Source organism: Carassius auratus, chromosome 1, assembly GCF_003368295.1.
Source record: "Carassius auratus strain Wakin chromosome 1, ASM336829v1, whole genome shotgun sequence".
NCBI classification, from domain to species: Eukaryota; Metazoa; Chordata; class Actinopteri; order Cypriniformes; family Cyprinidae; genus Carassius; species Carassius auratus.
Window position 1 is genome coordinate 32,005,705 of NC_039243.1, and position 19,131 is coordinate 32,024,835.

At 37.7% G+C, this 19,131-nt stretch overlaps 1 protein-coding gene across 10 annotated transcripts in view; it reads right to left on the reverse strand.

Moving 5' to 3' along the window:
* LOC113107804 (lipopolysaccharide-responsive and beige-like anchor protein) overlaps positions 1–19,131 on the reverse strand; it is a 158,216-nt gene that overhangs the window by 28,048 nt on the left and 111,037 nt on the right. For all 10 annotated transcript variants that reach the window (XM_026270548.1, XM_026270538.1, XM_026270606.1 and 7 more), the window contains 6 exons: positions 10,076–10,193; positions 9,849–9,951; positions 8,192–8,307; positions 7,972–8,084; positions 2,602–2,742; positions 1,543–1,662 (listed from right to left, as the gene is read on the reverse strand). In XM_026270548.1, coding sequence (XP_026126333.1) covers positions 1,543–1,662; positions 2,602–2,742; positions 7,972–8,084; positions 8,192–8,307; positions 9,849–9,951; positions 10,076–10,193 — 711 coding nt within the window. The remainder of the gene's footprint in view (positions 1–1,542; positions 1,663–2,601; positions 2,743–7,971; positions 8,085–8,191; positions 8,308–9,848; positions 9,952–10,075; positions 10,194–19,131) is intronic.

The window sequence follows — 19,131 nt, forward strand, 5'->3', positions numbered from 1 at the left end:
GTGGCCAATTAGGTGAGCAAACAAATGATGGAAGGTCCTAAACCAGCCTTAAGCCTCACTTCTTTCTGGTCCTCTCTTACAAAACCAAATTCTTTAAAACAAAAAGGTCACAATTTTATAATGGCACCAGGCGCCCTGAGGTTCATGTATGGAGCCTGCTGTAAATTTGGCATCTTCATTGGCGGCACAATGACTCAGAGTCACTTATCCAATGGTTTGGGGGGGGGGGGGGGGGTTGGTGTAGCAGGGTTGCAGTTCAGGAGGAGCTATTATGTGCAATGGCCCTTGAGCAGAAATGGTCAGAGGGCAAAACCTGTGATCCAAAATCCTGTCCTGCTGTGGGTCAATAGAGAGGGGTGCCCCTGGGACCCGTCTTAGGCCCTCTCTGATTCCCCTGAGGGGAAACTTTCAGTGTCCGCACTGCTTTCAGTCTAGTGCTCGGGGGTCAGGGGATGGAGGTTAAAGGTCAGGCCAGAGTTTACCTGACTAGATACAGACAGAATAAGAGTTGCTTTAGGCAATTATAGCTCTCTTTTGCATGATCACAAAAACTGCTAAAAGGCTTTTCACCCCTTGATAGAATGAGGGAGTGTTTCTAAACGTTGGAGGGTCTTGCTGTGCTTTTTTTGTGTTTTTTAAGAAAATGGGATAACAGCATGACAAATTGATGCATTATTACATTTGAAGGCACTTCTTTGCTTCTCATTTGCACCACTTTTTTGCAAGCTTAAGCATGTTTGAAATGTTCCACAGCTTCAAAGTCAAATAGACTGAAGGTGATTTCCAGGTTTTTAGTCAAGTCCTCCATTCGGTTTTGATGCATGCCAATCCTGATCCACAGCGGCATGTCTATGCAGAAATCAAACTGGGCTTTCAGTATTAAGTGTAAGCATGTGAGCCACATGTCTTATTACCAAATGAGCCCCTGAAAAATGCAAGCATGCAATGAGCGTGCTAACAAAATGTCTGTTGTAATGAATATTTCAAGAGGACTGGTCATTTGTTAAAGTCAATGCCGAACACTCAGAGGGTCTCTGAGGGGCTATGGTGCATGTTTGGGATTGCTGTCTGACTTTGGTTTGGGGCCGAACGACAAAAGGTTAAACTCAGGGTTAGGGCGCTGTGAAAGGTTTCACAAGAGAGAGTGTAAGTGAGGAAAGGGGGAAAGTTGGAAATCAAGATTAGTTTAAAGCTTTGATCAAGGACCCTTGACGCTTTCATGGTAGCATGACAAGGATTGGTTGTGACCGTACATGTGCTAGAGCCACTGCCCTCACACCAAGTCCCAGTGAGCTCCGGTTACCAAGAGGAAGTCAACTCACTACAGAAACATCTAATCATGTAATAGCCTCCACATTTGTGAAAAACAAAATACCAGTGGAAGGTGAAAATCAAATCCAGGCCAGAGATCGACTGATGCCTGATTGAGCGGAAATAGCACAAATACAGCTTTGTGCATGTGTATAAATACGGATGCATTACAATCAATTAAAAATAAGATGCATTTCTATTTCTGCGTGTCATGCACATATGTTGCCGTACCTTCACATCAGAAGTGTCCCTCTGGCAGTTTCTCCAAGCTCTGGACACAGAGGAGAAAGTGCGATCTGCGTGGTCAAATTTCCCACCTTGGAAATTCAGGAAGAATGTTGTGAAAGGCTCCTGGGAATAAAAAAGATTGTGGAAAGTAAGGAACTTCCACACACACACATTCATGCTAAAACAAGCATTAAAAAGTCATGTTAGGAGCTACAGGACAAATTCCAATGAACAAAGATCATGTATGTAATCACTACAAGTCTACTTTGATCAGACTTTAGCCTGCAATTTAAACTTTTTTCAATACGTGCAACCTGGTAAGTTTCTCTTATTTAGCATCGATGCCTGCTGTTCATAACAAAGCCTTATACAATATGATTCTAACTAGTTTGCACTAAATGACATCCTCTTCCGCACAAGAGGGACGTGAATGCTATAGAAACCTGTTATTAACCCCAGGCACACACTAAAGCCTTTACACGTGCATTATTTGTTCTTTTCTAATCATGCTGAATCTTGTTTGTGCAGAATCAATAGATGGTTCTTTTGAAACTATACTTTCCTGATGAGAAGAATGCAATTAGTTAATAGCACACCATGAAAGAAAAATACCCTAATTACACAGTGGCTTTTGGGTGCTTGACTGAACTTAACACCTTCCTTTTTTCTGTCAAGAGCTTCTGTATCACGAAGTTGCTGATTTGTGCTATGGTACATGAATTAGGGTGCTTGGTGAAGTGGATTTGGGATAAGCCTGATAATAATGGGATGGGATCAATAGAATGGGCCAACAGGGAATGGCTATGAACGTGAAAAACTGTGATGGCCAGGAATGGGTTAGTGACCTCTAGCTCTCTCTCTCGGTGAGTAGAATATGTGAATACACTAAAAATTAAAAAATAAAGTTGAAAATAAACACACACCTAAATGTAAAGTCACTGCAAAACTATGCTTCATCAAAATACTGTTATATTCTGATGCTATAAAAATGTCTTAAAAACTGGTACTGGAGCGTTTTGGTGTTAATCATGTCATGATTTGACACTTGTGTGTGCAACTTACAATCCTCAGGAGCCACATCTGAGTAAAGCTGGAGGTGGAATAGTGCGTGCCGTAGTGGAATTTGGGCACCTGCTCGTCTTCCCATGATTCAAAGCGTTCAGAGAAGAATGCAGCCCTCTTTGGGTTGAGTGCACCAATGGGCTGTAAAGAGAAAAGACAACATCATTGGAATAAACATAAAGCACAAATGTTCAAGAACCAAAGCAATAAATCATTAAGTTAGATCAGGGACCACAGGTGTTACATCTGGGAAAAGCAATAATTTATTAATGCTAATCATTTAAGTAATAATTTGTGCAGCTGCAAAGTTTCATCGATAACAGAATATTTTAAAGTTATTTTAAGGACCAGACATATTCAACAGTTTTCTGTAGCTGTGAAAAATAATAATAAAATAATTGTGTTTAGTTTGGGATCGGTAAGATTAAAAAAAAAAAATGCACATCAAGTAATATTGTGGAATATTATTGTGATTTCAAATATTGTTTTATATTTTAATACTTTTAATTTATTCTTGTGATCAATGCAAATTTTTCAATATCATTAGTCACAGTGTCACATGATTCTTCAGAAATCATTTTAATATATTTATTTTGTCCACAAGAAACCATCAATGCTCAAAACTGTTTAATATCATGGAAAAGTGGTAATTTTTTCCCACCTCAAGATTCGGTGAATGACAGATAAAAAGTTTCAAAGAACAGCATTTATTTGAAATATAAATCTTATAGCATGTCTTATAGTAAAGGCTTTTACCATCACTTCTGATCAATTTAATCAATCCTTGCTGAATAATATAATAAAAACAATACTACATTCATAATGGTGTTTAACAACAAACAAAAGTCAGCACACCATAGGCTCCAAAAATGTCAAACAATTTAATAATGGACTTCACACAAGGTTATATTTTGCGTCAAAAGGCACTCAATTTTGACATTTTTTTTGCTGTTGATGTGCATGCTTTAGTTCGGTTTCTAATGTTGTTAAACATTAACAGCAAAAGGAAAGAAATGCAGGGGAGTTCATATGGCTAATACTAATTCTTGCCCTGCATTGGTTTTAATCAAACCATTGATTAGCTGAAGAAACCCAGTGTACGGAAGCAGGTCATCATTTACAGTTAATGCTCAGTTATGTGTATTGTTATTCCTCTTGAACTAAAGCTTCCTGTCTGTCTCTCATACGGAGTATGATCAATAGTAATTGAATATCAGAGCTGTGTAATAAAGGTCCTCAGCTGCTTTTCTATTGATCACACTGGTGCAAGCACAATATGGGTGATTGTATCTTTTAATGTTCACTGTGTGCATGCATTAATGTGAGATTTAACACCAAGGTCTGTGGGGCTCACCTAAAAATAGAGCTTAATTATATTCCACTACAATTGGGATTAAACTATGTCTTGGATTTAAAGAAGAGCTGTTTAATCAACATCTGATTGTAAATCTCTAAAGCTTGTAGTATTGTCAGTGAAATGTAATAGACTTATGCTGAATGTGTTCTGTGTGTGTGTGTGTGTGTGTGTGTGTGTGCGTGTGTGTGTGTCTGTTAAACTGGGGTGTAGCCTTGGGCTGACAATGACACACAGTCTGCTCTCATAAGGCAACTACGGTGAGAACACACACTGAATTAAACATTGTGCGATTTAACTGATTGATTGCGGTAATAACAGGGCCCTCATTAAAGAAAGAAAAGGGAAGGCAGGATAAAAAAACATCTCTGGCATTGCTCAGTGTGTGTTTCTATGTGAATGTGTGTGCATGTATATCAGTGTGTGTGTGTGTGTGTGTGTGTGAACCCCTCGTGTTGTTTATGGCAGTAAATTAGGGTCCAGTACAATAGGGTTTGGTGCCAGTGTTGTTCATCAGGGTTATCCCCGTACCACAGCGTGGTGTGATGGAGTGAACGCAGACCACCAACCCCAATACACTCCGGCAGCACTGAATATTTCTCTAGTGGCGGCTCAAATAAATGATCTGCCGCAATGTTTTTAATTAGACTGCAAATCTGAACAGACTGCCAGAAGCTATCAGTATCAGCACTTCAGCGTGCGGCTTAAAATCCAGGGTTTCTGAGCTGAAATTCATGAATTGAACCTAATAGCTTTTTTTTTTATATGCACATGATTCTTGAATTATAGTCATGCCCGATTCATTCTGTGCTGGACACAATTTGCATTCAGCACCGTGATCTATGCACATGAATTGGCTCTTTAAATGCAGAAATTGTGCTCGACTAGACAGTGACTTTTTTTTTTTTTTTAAGCGAAAGTGGTGCATTGTAATATTTTACTAGGAGAGCTTACACACTAGCACACTATGAAGCATGCATTACAGAAGAAGTGAATGTGTGTCAAGGGCTCAGTTAAAAGGGTGTAAATGACGTGATGCAGGGCGAATCAATATGCCATTAACCACATCACAGTGAGAGTGGAGAAACAGATCAATACATTTGGTTATCTTTGTTAATGTACAAATATAATAACATGCTTTAGTCAGGATGCCTTTTATTTTAACTCACTGCAGTAGTACAGAATATCCATCCTATTATATATTACTAAAATCACAATATTACAATTGAAGTCAGCATGAAAATGGAAATTCACTGTGTTTCACAATTGATTCATCCATTCATTTTTTTTTTTTATTGTAATTTTTAATCAAACAGTCGTAGTTCGATCCTCCGGTTAAATGACAGACATTTGCTGACCTATTTTGGGCTCACTCAGTTGTGTCAGTTTTGTTGTTTCTGGCTGCACCAGATGTCACGAAGAGGTTAGAGTTTATGATAAGAAAGCCAGCGGGGTCATAACGATCAGACGAAAGCAACATAAATTCATGTTCACATTCCTCTGTCCGTGTGTGACACTGCGTCTAAAGGTGTGCTTCTATCAAAGCAGTGCTGGGACGTGTTATACACAGACGACAAGAGAGAACAGGAGGGGTTAAAGACAAAAAGAGAAAGACACACAGCTTCTACAAGGTTCAGACGGTGCTCCACCGCTCATACACTGATGTCAACAGCATGGATAAAGCAGTTGTTATAAAGATGGTTGAGATTTGCTGTTGTTGTCTGCAGAGCGAGGGCTCCCTAAAGCTTGACTGAACAGAAAGACAAGGAGAGAGAGAAGGAGGGATGGAAAGAGAGAGAAATAAAGGCGAGGGTGATGCAGGATGGTATACAGGACTGTTGTCTTTTAACTGAGTGGGCGGAAGCCACTGCAAAGGAACCGAACGGGCCTGAACAAATTAATAAATGAATAAAGAGATATGCTGCATGCTGTGTGTAAGAGTCTCTGTTTTTTGTTGTTGTTGTTCAAGCATGTAGTGAATGTAAAATAACAGTGTTGCACTTATATGTGCATTGCGTAGTTTTTCTTTGATTGACAGCTTACATTTTTACTGTAACATTTTTATTGGCTCTGCACTTGCCAATAAAAGTTAAATCTAATCGAAGCATGTTAAATTGTGACAGTTTGAAATAATTGATAGAAAATACTGAGGTTTAAATCAGAGACGCTATTAAAAGACTTAATTATTGCTCTCATACTTGCGAAACATGAAACAAAAAGACCCTTTGTCTTTAGGAACTTATTGTCAAATACAAATTACATTAAAACAATGCATATTTTATTCTGTCAGCTAGACTATACTGGAATTATTCTAATTATGCTTGTTAATCTGACCTACTCTGTCTGTACCTGAAAGAAACATGCTGTTCGCTGAATCCGAATTTGTAAAACAGACATTTCTTTGCTAAAAGCAGTGCAGATACAGTAGATACAGATAGCATCATGCATATAAATCTGCACTGGAGAGCAATATGTAAGCGATCTGAAGACAGTAGGGTTACTTCTACAACCTCATGATTCTTTTTGCACAGGAATTCATCTTCTATTATCTCTCAGTCCTTTGTTTTCTTGCCTCTTAGAACTGATTCATGCTGGGTTTTATTTTGGGTCAGAATGGACTAAAAGTAATCCTCTGTCCTCCCTCCATTGACCACCATTACATCAAACGGATGGTCATTTTTGAGGCAGTGAGTTGCAAGCTTTCACAAGCACTTTTAAAGTGAAGTTTAAGGGTGGAGGCATTTTAAAATGCAACTTTTGTCATGCAACTCAATTACCCAAATGGTGCAAGAGCATTCTTTTGGAGGAATGGCCCTCAGCTCCCTGACATGAAATATTCATCAGGTCTAGACTGAGAAAGGAGCTCTTCAAGAAGGTTTTGAGATGGAAACATAAGAGTGAGACATATTTAATAAAATGGACAGGACAGATAGGACAGAATTTCAGAACTATTTTGAATATATATCAGTTTTTGTAATGTAAAAGTTATTAGATTAGATAGGATACAGATTTCGGTAAGTTGTCCTCATATCTTCAGATGTTCATTCATGTTTATTTCGTGCTGTAACTGCTATTAAAGCAGAGGAGACTGTAACTTTGTTTCATTTAAAAAAAAAATTGGAATGGGAGGTGTGCTACAATGTTGCGTTCGTTATCTGACAGGCTAGACTAATCCATTCTTGGGATTTACGAATTAATATTAAAATTAATTCTTAAAATTGAGGAATAAATATTTTTTACCCAGCACTAATGTTCTATATTTGAAGTTATATAAACATTATATAATATTTTATCAATTGATGTATAATGTTGAATAAATAATCTTTCCATTGATGTATGGTTTGTTATGATAGGACAATATTTGGCTGATATACAACTATTAAAAAAAAATCTGGAATCCGGGGGTGGGAAAAAAATCTAAATATTAAGAAAATCATCTTTAAAGTTGTCTAAATAAAGTTCTTAGCAATGCATTTTACTAATTAAAAATTAAGTTTTAATATATTTATGACAGGAAATTTACGAACTATCTTCATGGAACATCATCTTTACGATGGTATTTTGGCTAATGCTACAAATATACCCCAGAGACTCAAGAAACATAAAGCCTGAGCACACACTGAACCTCTGGGATACACAAAAATAAAATGTAAACCTGGAAATGAAATTAAGATTTCAAATTAAGAATTTTTAAACACTACATGAATACAAAATATTTAAAATGCTGCACTATTACAAAAACTGCATGAAATGTATAAAGCAAGCGTCTGATAGACAAAGGCAGGTCTGGTGTTCCCAGCAGTGATCTGTGTGTTTAGCTCAAGTACCACTACACTCATTAATTAGCTCCTTAGGGAGGATGGCTGGCTGGCTAACAAGAACAGAGGAGGAGGAAGTGAAGAAGGGATGTAGGGGGCTTGAGAGGGGAGGACGAGACATGTCCTTCAGTCTCTGAAACTACAGGAGCTCGTTGAGGCTCAGACTGTTTGTGTGAGTGTCTGTGGTCATGTGTTTACCTTGGACAGATCTCTGTAGTTGCTGGGTAGCGTGAGGTCGAGAGCTTCGCTGTCGTAGTTGGTGATCACCCAGGGGAACACAGGGTACTGGTTCAGATCGTTAAACGTACGACCTGAAACACAAGGAGTGTCGAGACTTCTCACACCTTCATTAGCATTATCATGTTCATTATGGACACAACATTCAGCTTCATCCGTGGATTCAGCGTTCGGTTTTTACCAGAGATGGTGTTGAGGAACATGAGGTACTCGAAGTTGGAGATCTCTCGTCTTTGCCAGCGCTGGGTCACGTTGGAGGCCTTGAAGAGCTGTTTGGGACTGGCCAGAGAAATCCGTCTGGCAGAAAAAGACAAACTACAGTCAGTATCCTGAAATGTTCAATGGACATTCCCGCAAAACTCAAAAACGTACGTATACATACGCGTCGCTGCAGTTTTCAATTGCGATTAACACTAGAAGCAGTAAAACCATTACTCCTTTTCACACAAAGTATGATTTACAGGGCCAGTTGTGATTAAGAAAGCCTAATTCTGCTCACAATATTATGTTGTTACCTTAAAACAATTGTAACATGCTGCGAGAATTGAAAACTGATACTTTTGAATGTTAGCGTCTAGGCGTGTAACGATTAACCGCGAGCCGCGAAATCGATTAAAATATGTGACGATTCAAAATCGGTTGAGATACTAAACAAATCACAATTAATTTAGAGGTAAGAGTTTATATGAATGCATTAGGGATGCATAGATAACGATACAACTCGCACACTTCTGTTGTTTGATCTTTGATGTTCACTCACTTAGCACTCGCATTAGGATTAAAACTTTTTTGGTAAAAAATAAAATTTATAGGGGCATTCACTATAAATATAATTTATTTACACGACTTTATGGCGAAAGTTAATCTCCTTCAGCAACAGTACAAATACATGCACGCGCTGCACGCTTTTAGCGCCACCTGCTGGCAGAGAGTGAATCTGCGTTTGTTTCATGCTCATATTTATGTATAGTTTTAAAAAATTGAAGTCAAACCATTCTGATTTGCTTAAAATTTTGAAATTAATCTAATTTAGATTAAAAACTGCTCTATGCATGTATGCTGCATCTTTGTTTGGATAATTATTAAAATGCAGTGGTTGCCTCTAATTTTAAATGGAAAGAGCACAGATAATTTATATTATTATAGTGTTATATTTAAATTACACAAAGAAACATGAAGCATTCTGTCCAAGCAATAATTAAAAGACTCATTCAATTCATAATTTGTCTTAAATCTCATTTTGTAAAAAAAGAAAAGTGAATCGAATCGTGAGTTGAGTGAATCATTACATCCCTATTAGCATCACATATACAGCTATATATATGTATATGCTATATATATGTATACATATATATGGGTTTTCTAACACGGTAGGTTTATTCTGTAATATAATTGTTAATACTTCCATAAGGAGACAAAATGTAAATTATGTAGTGTAATAATTGTAGTGGCTCAGTAGTAGAGCATTGCGTTAGCAGCGCAAATGGTTGTGGGTTTGATTCCCAGGGAATACATGTTAGGTTAAAAATGTTAGCCTGAGTTGCTAACTCTCAGTTGGGGAGATATATAAAAAATGTGAATTGTGTTTGTGTGAAAGTAATTAGGCGGCGTTACAGACACCTCTGACACCACACACACATTAACACACACACAAACCAGCAGTGCTAGGCCAGAAACATGTTTTATGAAAGTGAATGCTTCTGCACAAGTGCAAGTGTCATTGAGATGAATGGAAATGCGAATGCATAGCTTTCTGCAACTGTTCTAGATACCGAATAGGAGGGAAAAAGAGGGTTTACTTCTATAAATGAATAGTGCACATGAGATAGAGAACATGCCTGGTCTGAGGAAGGCCGAAATTCGTGCCAACCCCAACTCTGGGGAGACAGTGCACCACCTTTTTCACTGTGGCTGCATCTGGGAAGTTGAACATGACTGCCGCTGTAAAGACAAAAGAGCATTTATCACACACTTCATGCATAATTTTTGTTGATCCGTTTTGCATTTTTCATTACTTACTATTTTACCATTTTTAAAAGTAAATGATCAAAAATTACTAGCTCACTTCTGTTGGCCATGAAGACCTCCAGCGCTGTATTCTGTAGCAGATAGCGGCGAGAGAAAACGGCCCTGATCTCGGAGAACTGCCATTTCCCATGCAGACCCTCTGTGTAGGCCACAATCTGTTCAGGAGAGTTAAAGGAAATTTAAAAACTCACGGGATACAAGCGAGAAAGCAGCAGGGAAGGTTTTAGTCCATTTATCACCCATAGCTCATGCCCAGGGTCTCAGAGCAGGATTAATGTGTATTATAGATCAGTCCTCGTGGAAAAGAGATGCTTTAAGTGCTAAAATGAGCCCCATTCAGACACACACTGAAGAGGCCACAGCTCACTAAAAGGTAATCAGTACCAAGAGAACTGGACATCTGTCAATACTTGGCCTTCAAGTTGGTGTGAGAGTGAAAAATGATCCAAATAAAGTGACAATGCTGCACAAACATCACATTTTTATTGTAAAAAAATAAATAAATAAAAATAAAAAATACAAGAAATGTTGCAATTTTTTTCGGAAAATGCAAGAAATGCAGAAAAAAGCAAAAGAAAAACAATTATATTTAGGGGTTGCATACAGAAAAGTTTTCTTAAAAATTAATAATAATAATAATAGCTGCAAATTATTTGGGTAAGAGACACTGTAATCTCTAAAAGAGATTTATATCAAATATATGTCAGATAACAGGGAAAAAAATGCAATGATAAATGCAAATGCAATTCTTTACAAATTTTATTTGACAAATTATATAAAATAAAATATTATATTTTATCAATTCATTTACACAAAAAAATAAACCAATACATAAATAAATGCAACTAACAATGATGCATAGTTAACAAAAAAAATATCCTTAAGAATTTGAAGGACAATACACTTATTTTCACCGCTGATGACTAACACTGCAATACTATGATGCAAATGTGTTTGTCCTTTGGTAGAAGCATCCAAATTAGGCTTCCGACGATGGCAGGTTTCCCTGATCCTGCAAAGTGATGATATTCTTGAAAACGGTTGTAGCATCATTTTGCATTTACAAATGCTCAGCTGTCTTAAAACTCTTCCTCTGTTTCTTTTCCTCCATATTCTCGCTGTCTCCTCACATTTCTAGTTTAGCTTAATTACTGAGGGCACAGAGGAGAAAGAAGCCACCGCACCTGATCTGAGCGGCTCAGTTAATCAGACTAGTATCAACGCTGAGACGCACTCATTAATGAGAGACAGAGAGCAATGTCACTGCCACAGCTTCACTTCAAAGTCTCCAGAGTTCAATTAAATGTGGATTAAGGCTGTTCCGCCGCTCCGCTAACAGCGCCATACGTGCCCAAGTGTATTCGAGGAACTTTATCTGAAGGATCTGTATGTTTGCATTGACTGGTAATGAAGTTAACCCCATGTAAGCAGCATTAATGCTGCGAGAGACTCCCAGAGACCGTTATAGAGGATGCTTCTTAAAAAAAAACAAATTGCAATTTCATTGGACTGCCTTTCATTAATGTTGAATTACAATGTGCTTTCATCATGGCATTGTTTCGACAACCTTATGTAACGTCACCACATTATTTCTATCAAGAGCTTAATTGATTTTTAGAAAATATCTTGTATTTAAAAAGGGGAGACGAAGCACATCCCAAAGGGTTAAAAGATGCAATAATGATCCAGACCTAGACTCTTTCTGTTTTTGTATATTTAAATGCAAAGAGCATTGACAAAAGGGACAGAACATGCAAAACCTGCTGTTTCTCAAAGAATTTGAATAAATAAAAGTTTCTTCAATGATAAAAGGATGAAGAATAAAAAAAAAACTGCTTTAAAATACTTTTTTTTTTCTTTACAGATATAAACGATGCTTATTCCATTTGGTTAAATCTTGTTCTAAATTAAATGTCTTTTCATTGATGCCAAAATACCTTAACAGAAAATGCAGCTTCATTTCAAGGCCACGACGCCAACGTCAAACTGACAACAAAACAGTGAGGATGAAACACACACACACACACACACACACACCGGGGACCACCGCTCCAGAGCATGTGCTCCGTCTCTGACAGAACTGAATGAAATCTAATTGAAAATGCCCCCCCACCCAAAGCCAAAGTGGGGTTAGCAGGAGAGAGGAAAAAGCAAGAGATAGCAAGTGTGAGACAGAGAGAGAGTCAACTATCCGGCGCTCTCTCAGAAAGATAAATGAGTCTCTGAATAGCAGTCTACGTTGGGCAAAGTGTGCTTGTGTTTGAGCCGTGATAAGAGCGTTCGCTGCCAGGAAACGGAAACAGCTCTCCTGCCGCTGGTTGATTTCCATCCTCGCTAATAAACGAGTATTATACGGTGAACGTGTGAGAGACAGAGAGTGTGAGCGAGAGATGGGTTTTAATGCGTCTGTGCATCTGCAGAGCAAAATGAGCTGATTGAAGTTCAATTTGTAAACTGTTATTAAGTGTTTCCGCCTGGTTGAGTGTGTTAAAGATTGTGGATGGGACATTTATTATTACCTTTTGGTCAAATGAAGTGGCCTGGGCGATAAGGTGATGAAATTAATGAGGAGGAGGAAGTGGGTGATCCATCAACATCAACATTCAGAGTCAAGCGCACCAGAGACGCAATATTGGAAAACTTGATAGAATTCATGGGAATAAAAGAGAAAAGACATTAAAGAGGGAGAGAGTATCTAATGCATATGGCCGTGTGAATAAGAAGCTAGCATGTGTGTGCACATAGCATCAAGACTACATTAGAAAACTGATTAGAAAATCATTTCAATGTAATTCTACGAGAGAACAAGTGCAACTGTAATACTCAATATTTTCATGCTGTTTAATGATGACTTTGAAAATAAACAATTTTATCTCTAGTTTGTTGTTTAAAACATAAAAGATAATGAAACTGTCACTAGTAGCTAAAATACTACCTTTTTTTTGAGGTTGTGGGCAATTGTAACACTTGTTATATTGAATGTTTATAATATATAAAGTTAATTATTTTATCAATCTATCTTGTTGAATACTGTTCTTGACTTATAAGGACAGTAAGTATCTTCTGCTCACCGACGCTGGATTTATTTGACCAAAAATACAATAAAAACAGTAATATATATCTATCTATCTATATATATATATATATAAATAAAAAAATATTAATAAATAAATAAACTTTTTTCTATTTTAATACATTTTAAAGTATTTAATCTTGTGAAGGCAAAACTGAATTTTCTTCTGTATTTGCACAAATCACACCACCCTTCAGAAATTGTTCTAATAAGCTGATTTGGTGCATTTATTAAATAAATGTTAATGTGAAAACAGATGTGCTGCTCATTATTTTTGCAAAGATAAGAGGTTTTGGTTGCTTTGAACATTTATTTGAAACAGAAATGGTCTGTTACATTAGAAATGCCTTTATTTTCATTCTTAAAAAAATATATAAATCTTACTGATCCCAAACCTTTTCAAGTTGATCATTCTTTCGAAACAGTTTTGTGTCAGTAAAAATACAGCTCCAATTAACTTTATCTTAAGGAATTTCAAAGTACTTTTTACTTGTAGTAAGTTACAACACTTAGCGTTAAACTTTTTCCTTTTTTAATTCCAAAGGCCTGAGTTTCAAAGCAGATATAAGTTTCCACTGGAGCCAATCAGTCCAGATTTTTTGAGGTCTGATCAAGAAAATGTCAAATAAATTGCTGTTTTCAGGCTTTTATTTTATTAAATGTATTTGACACAAATGTGCCCCTATGATGAGAGCTGAGAATCATGGGACTGTACAAGCACATGATCTCTCATTCAAAACATAAAAGAAAAAATGCACAAATGCATTCACCAGAAACAATACAAATATATCAAAAGATTAGCTTCAACACACTGTAAAATCAAGTGCAATCGCAAATATTCGAGAGGATAAATTCCATGTCATCCTTTGACATTCAGTAAATGCCCAAGTCAACTCAGAGAAACAAGAGAGCGAGAGAGAGAGAGAGGAAATCTTGTGTGGATTTAGAAAAATGTCAAGAGCTCTGGGGTTAATTGGAGGAGAAGTGAATCCTTTAGTGCACTTCACTCATTAAACATTTGGCCTTTATGTAGAGGCTTGTGGGGGGTGATGGGAAGGACACACTGTGGGGCTCCAGTAAGATGAAATTTAACACCCATTTAATGGTTAAAATGGACAAATGAGGGTGTTTTTGCTCGTAAAATCTTAAAGTCTTAATGGCTGAAGTGCTGAATCACTTTAAAAATGGCTGCTTTGGGTTCAACAGCTTCAATTAGGCCAATGTGTCAATTTCACAGTAGTAGGTTTTATATATTAGTATACTGGTATGTCTGCTTTTAAGTACGATGGTGGAATAATGAGAAACAAACAAAGGCATTTGAGAGGTAGATATGGCATATTTAGAGCAACTGATGGAGAAATATGATCAAGAGGAGACGGACTGAATCCCTCCTCCTCCTCCTCCTCCTCCTTCTCTGACTGACATCAATTGGCAGACTTTCTCCATCCTAAGAGATTTAAAGCACTTTAACCCCAGGGCAAAGGAGGGCAGGTTGGCTCACTGAAGAAAGACAGGATAAAGGTGACATAAGTGAGAAGAAGAGAAGCGTGAAATTTGTCAGACATTCACAAACTGGCTGGTTTGCTCCAAGCGCTGGTACTGAAGAGCTGTTGAGGATGTGCGCCGCTAAAAGACTCCGATCAGTTGTTAAGGAACATGTTGGGAATATTTGTGAGAATCCTTAAGAGGATTCAAGAATGCTACATTAGTGAGTTGGAAAGTGTTGTGAACTAACATCCTGAACGCGTCTGAGAAGCATGAAGAAAATCATGTCGACAGGCCTTCTCCGAAGTCCAAAGCATTAATACGGAGGAGATCCCGCAGCATCGCCCATCACTTTCACTGCGACCCGTTCCTCACTGTGTCTATGGCAGGATTGAAGAAAAGTGAAGTCCCTCTAATCCTTCTATTGTCCAGGGCCTAATTGGATTTGGAGAAGGAAGGTGGGGTAGAGGGTAAAATATGTGGACCCCTTTTTAGTGTCTTGCATGGTCTGAAAAGGAGGAATCCTCCAGGGATTTAAGGGATTGAAAGGTGACAGAAGCTGGATTATGTTTTTTATGACTGTGTCTTTAAGCAGGTAAACAGGGAAGCCCATTACAGGGGAAAAGTGCAGGCATAGGTTAATGACAGATGATACATAAGTATCTGTAAATAAGTTGCTGTGATTTGTTGCTGCGAGAACTTCTGAAGAAACACTTGCTGAACTTTCATACATTGCAACTATGTTATGAAACTAAACACAGAGGCTACACATCAGTTTGGGTCTGATTGCACCAAATTTTATTTAATAGCAAGTAAACATGTTTGTCATTTCAACATTACATTCTGATATTTCATTTATCTCCATGTGAGTTCTAAACTGTGGCTTTATTTGGGAAATATTACTAAAACACATAGTTTTTTTTTTCTGTTCAAAGAGAGATTTGAGAATGGAGTATAGATCAAGTATAGATATAGATTTAAAATCTGTGATTAGGGTTGCAACAGGGTGGAAACTTTCTGGAAAATTCTAAAAATCCCTGAATATTAAAACATTTACTGGAAATTTGCCATCGTTTTGCATCCCTAACTGTAATATGTAACGCAATTAATCACTATTAAATATTTTACTTGATTGACAGGATAACTGAGGCACAAGTGAAGTGAAGTGAAGCAACAAGAAATCAACTAAAACGAACAAATCGGGGAAAATGGATCAAACAATGCGCCATGCCATGTATTATTTCTGGAATGATTTCACAGTCACATAAACTACCACGTTGACATTTAACATGTCATTAAATGTGGAAACTAAGCACCATTTTGGACAAAAACAAGGCTCAAGTAAGTCAACTCGGCTGCTCCATGTCAATCCATTCACTGCTCTGTGGAAAAACAGAAAGTTAAATTTCCACACGACTCCGAAAAGCCAAGAAGCCCACGACAAGATTGTTTCCAATTTGTCTTTATAGTACCATGCTACTTATAATTCAGACTCATTTACACTTCTGGTAAAGTGGATCAGATGATGCTTGATCGAACTGTCACCTAAAAGAATCTGTCATGGACGGCTGGCCTTTCAGGACGGCAGGCTATTTCAACCAGACGGGATGCATCATTAACCAAGAAAGAAGAGGTGGCAAGAGTGGAATTCAAGAGTTCAAGGAAAACCAAATGTATGGTACTTATTAATCAACCTTATTTCCTGTAAACCTAGACAGGTATACTATAGTTAGGGAGAGTAACAAACACTAAAAATGACTGCACAATTGATGACAAATCTAAGACGAACACGCTCACTCTGGCATCCATAAAGAGTCTCATCCATCTGGCCAGCAGCATATGCTGTGACGTGTGTCAGTGACTGCTCTGCTGAGAAAACGATGGAGAGCAGATCAATCAGGGGACCGGGAGACCCCAAACCTTCACCCTGTCAGCAGAGGAAGATGGAGCAGCTAGACTCAGGTGCAGGGAACCCACCTTCTGTCTGGAGAAACAGGACCACTGATAATGAGCTCATATTGTATGATAAACACAATCTGCTGGTACTTGTGCTCAGTTAGTCTGATGGTGCTCTAAATCAATCCATGCTTTAGGTTGGGTCATGTGTTTTAAGTCTGATTTAACACATGACTTGTACTCTTTATCTATCAAGACGGGTTCACAAGTCTCTGAAGTTTCAAGTCTCTGGTCAAGAGCCAAGTCAAGTCTATAGACTTTCAAGACCGGCCGGTTGCATAAACATAGCCACTCTTAGCAGTTAGCCAAGAGACAATCAGTCTCATTTTCCTGACTTTGAACAGTTATGACCAGTCTAGAAGAAAACACATTAGATGGCTAACTTTTTAAGACTAGTCTAAGCAGTTAATTCAACCGGCTACCAGATCTAAGTCAAGTCTTTGGTAGCAATTTAGTTCTCAAATATATTTTGTCATGCTGCAGTTTATGAAGTAAATTGGTTTCACTCTGACTTGAAACACACAAACACACTACGGCTGAAAAGTTTGAGGTTGGTAACATTTCTTTATGTTTTTGCTCACCAAGGCTAGTAAATAGTAATATATTCTGATGTTTCTTAACGTTAACCTAAACGCTTATTTACTGCGAGCATCATCCGTGCTTTAGTATGTGTGCAAAGTTATGTTAGTAAACAGTGTGCAGCAGCATCTGCCATTCATTCACTGTATCTCCGCCATGATAAGAGCTGAATGAATGACAAGCTCTCCGTTGTAACATCAGATAAATAAGGGTAACATCTAGTAGAGAAGAGCAATGATACGATTCACATTTATCAGATCTTGTTTTAAATGCGTGTTGAAATAAATATCGGAAAAGATGGATTTGAGGCTTTTGAGAAACAATATCGAATCGACGTCATTTAAAAAATTATGAATCGAAATACTGTTTTTTTCCCCAGGACTAGTGTGTTTTTGGGTGTAAAACATAATATAAAAAATTATTTTCTTTCTTTGATAAATTTAATGTTCAAAAGAACAGTATTTGTTTGAAAAATTAAACTTTGTAACATTATTAATGTTTGTAAATGTAAGGTAAATCGACTGTAAATAACAGTATAAATAACAATAGACATTTGTACGCCAAAGAAGAAAGCAAATTTTTTTTAAAAAAAAAAGATCCCGGATTTCATCAAAAAAATCTTAATTTGTGGTCTGAAGATGAACGAGGGTCTTATGGGTTTGGGACGAGATGAAGGTGAGTGATTAATGACATAATTTGAATTATTGGGTGAACTAACCCTGAACTAAGTTAATTTTTTTCCCCATCAAGTCAGAGGTTCCCTGATTACACACTAGTTCTCAGATTAACCTAAATCCACATTAAAAACATATTCTGTAAGATATGCACAAAAAGAGCAACCACATAATGGCTTTCACTCCAAATGCATGTTTGAATATAAAAATAATTTTCTGTGGTAATCGACAACGTGTTATTAAAACATCTTAACTCAGTCTTAACTAATATCCTTTCAACTAAAGCAGTCAAAACCCAGTCACAGATCAAAGCATCATCTGCAGGACACAGTCGTTACATCAGAGTGAAACTGATCCTGACCTTCACCAGCAGCTCTAGAGTAGCACAATACATCTCTCTGAAACATTTCTTTTGAATGATGTCCGGCCCAGATCATAAAAATGCCACTGGGGAAAGAAGGCCACAATGGAAACAGGCTATAAATTCAATGAAGGATGCAAGTTGGAAGCGTGAGGGCAGCGCTCCTTGACTTTGAGACACTTCTGTCACAAATCTGTTTCTTCCCTGCTCTCAGCGTTCAATTACCATTGCTTCATCGTTAGACAAGTGACCTGCTTCAGACCAGATGACTTCATTTCAGGAGTAACCTCGTTGCCAGCGAGTGGGACCGTTTTCATTCATCTGCACTGGGTTAGGTTTAGTGCTTTGTAAACTTGGGTCAATTAGACATGACTTAAGTATTGAAGAAAGACCAGAGTACGTTTCAGATTCTGACAAATGTGCTTTGAGTGTTAGTGTTATATTTTTTATTTGAATCTCGCAATGACCATATCCACAGCATTGTGCATAATTATTTTTCCCCAGTAATTCGCTATATTAATTTTACCTCATTTTTTTAGCGTTTGTGTGTGATGAGCCACTCCGGGATCTTTGCAGGACAAGCGTAACAACACTTTCCTCGCGTAATATCCCTCCCTTCTCTCCTCCTACACAATTAGGTGTGAACAGCACTTGTCCTTCAGACGACACTCGACTGCTTTAGAGAAAAGTGGTGGACGAAACTGGGAGGATGTTTTATATCAAGCAAACGTGTGTGAAGTCAAGGAGTAAACAATATAAAAAACAGAATAAAGTCAATCGACTTGGCATTTCACACACACAAAAAAACGTCAAAATGTTTGAGAGCAGCACAAGAATATAACACTGAGAGCAGTGGAGAAGCACGAGCACAACATAGAGGTGTCTGATCAGGGAAATCCTAAAAAAGATCAAATGCAGCGGGCGAATGTGAGGGACGCAGAGAGACACCCATCTGCTCCATGACT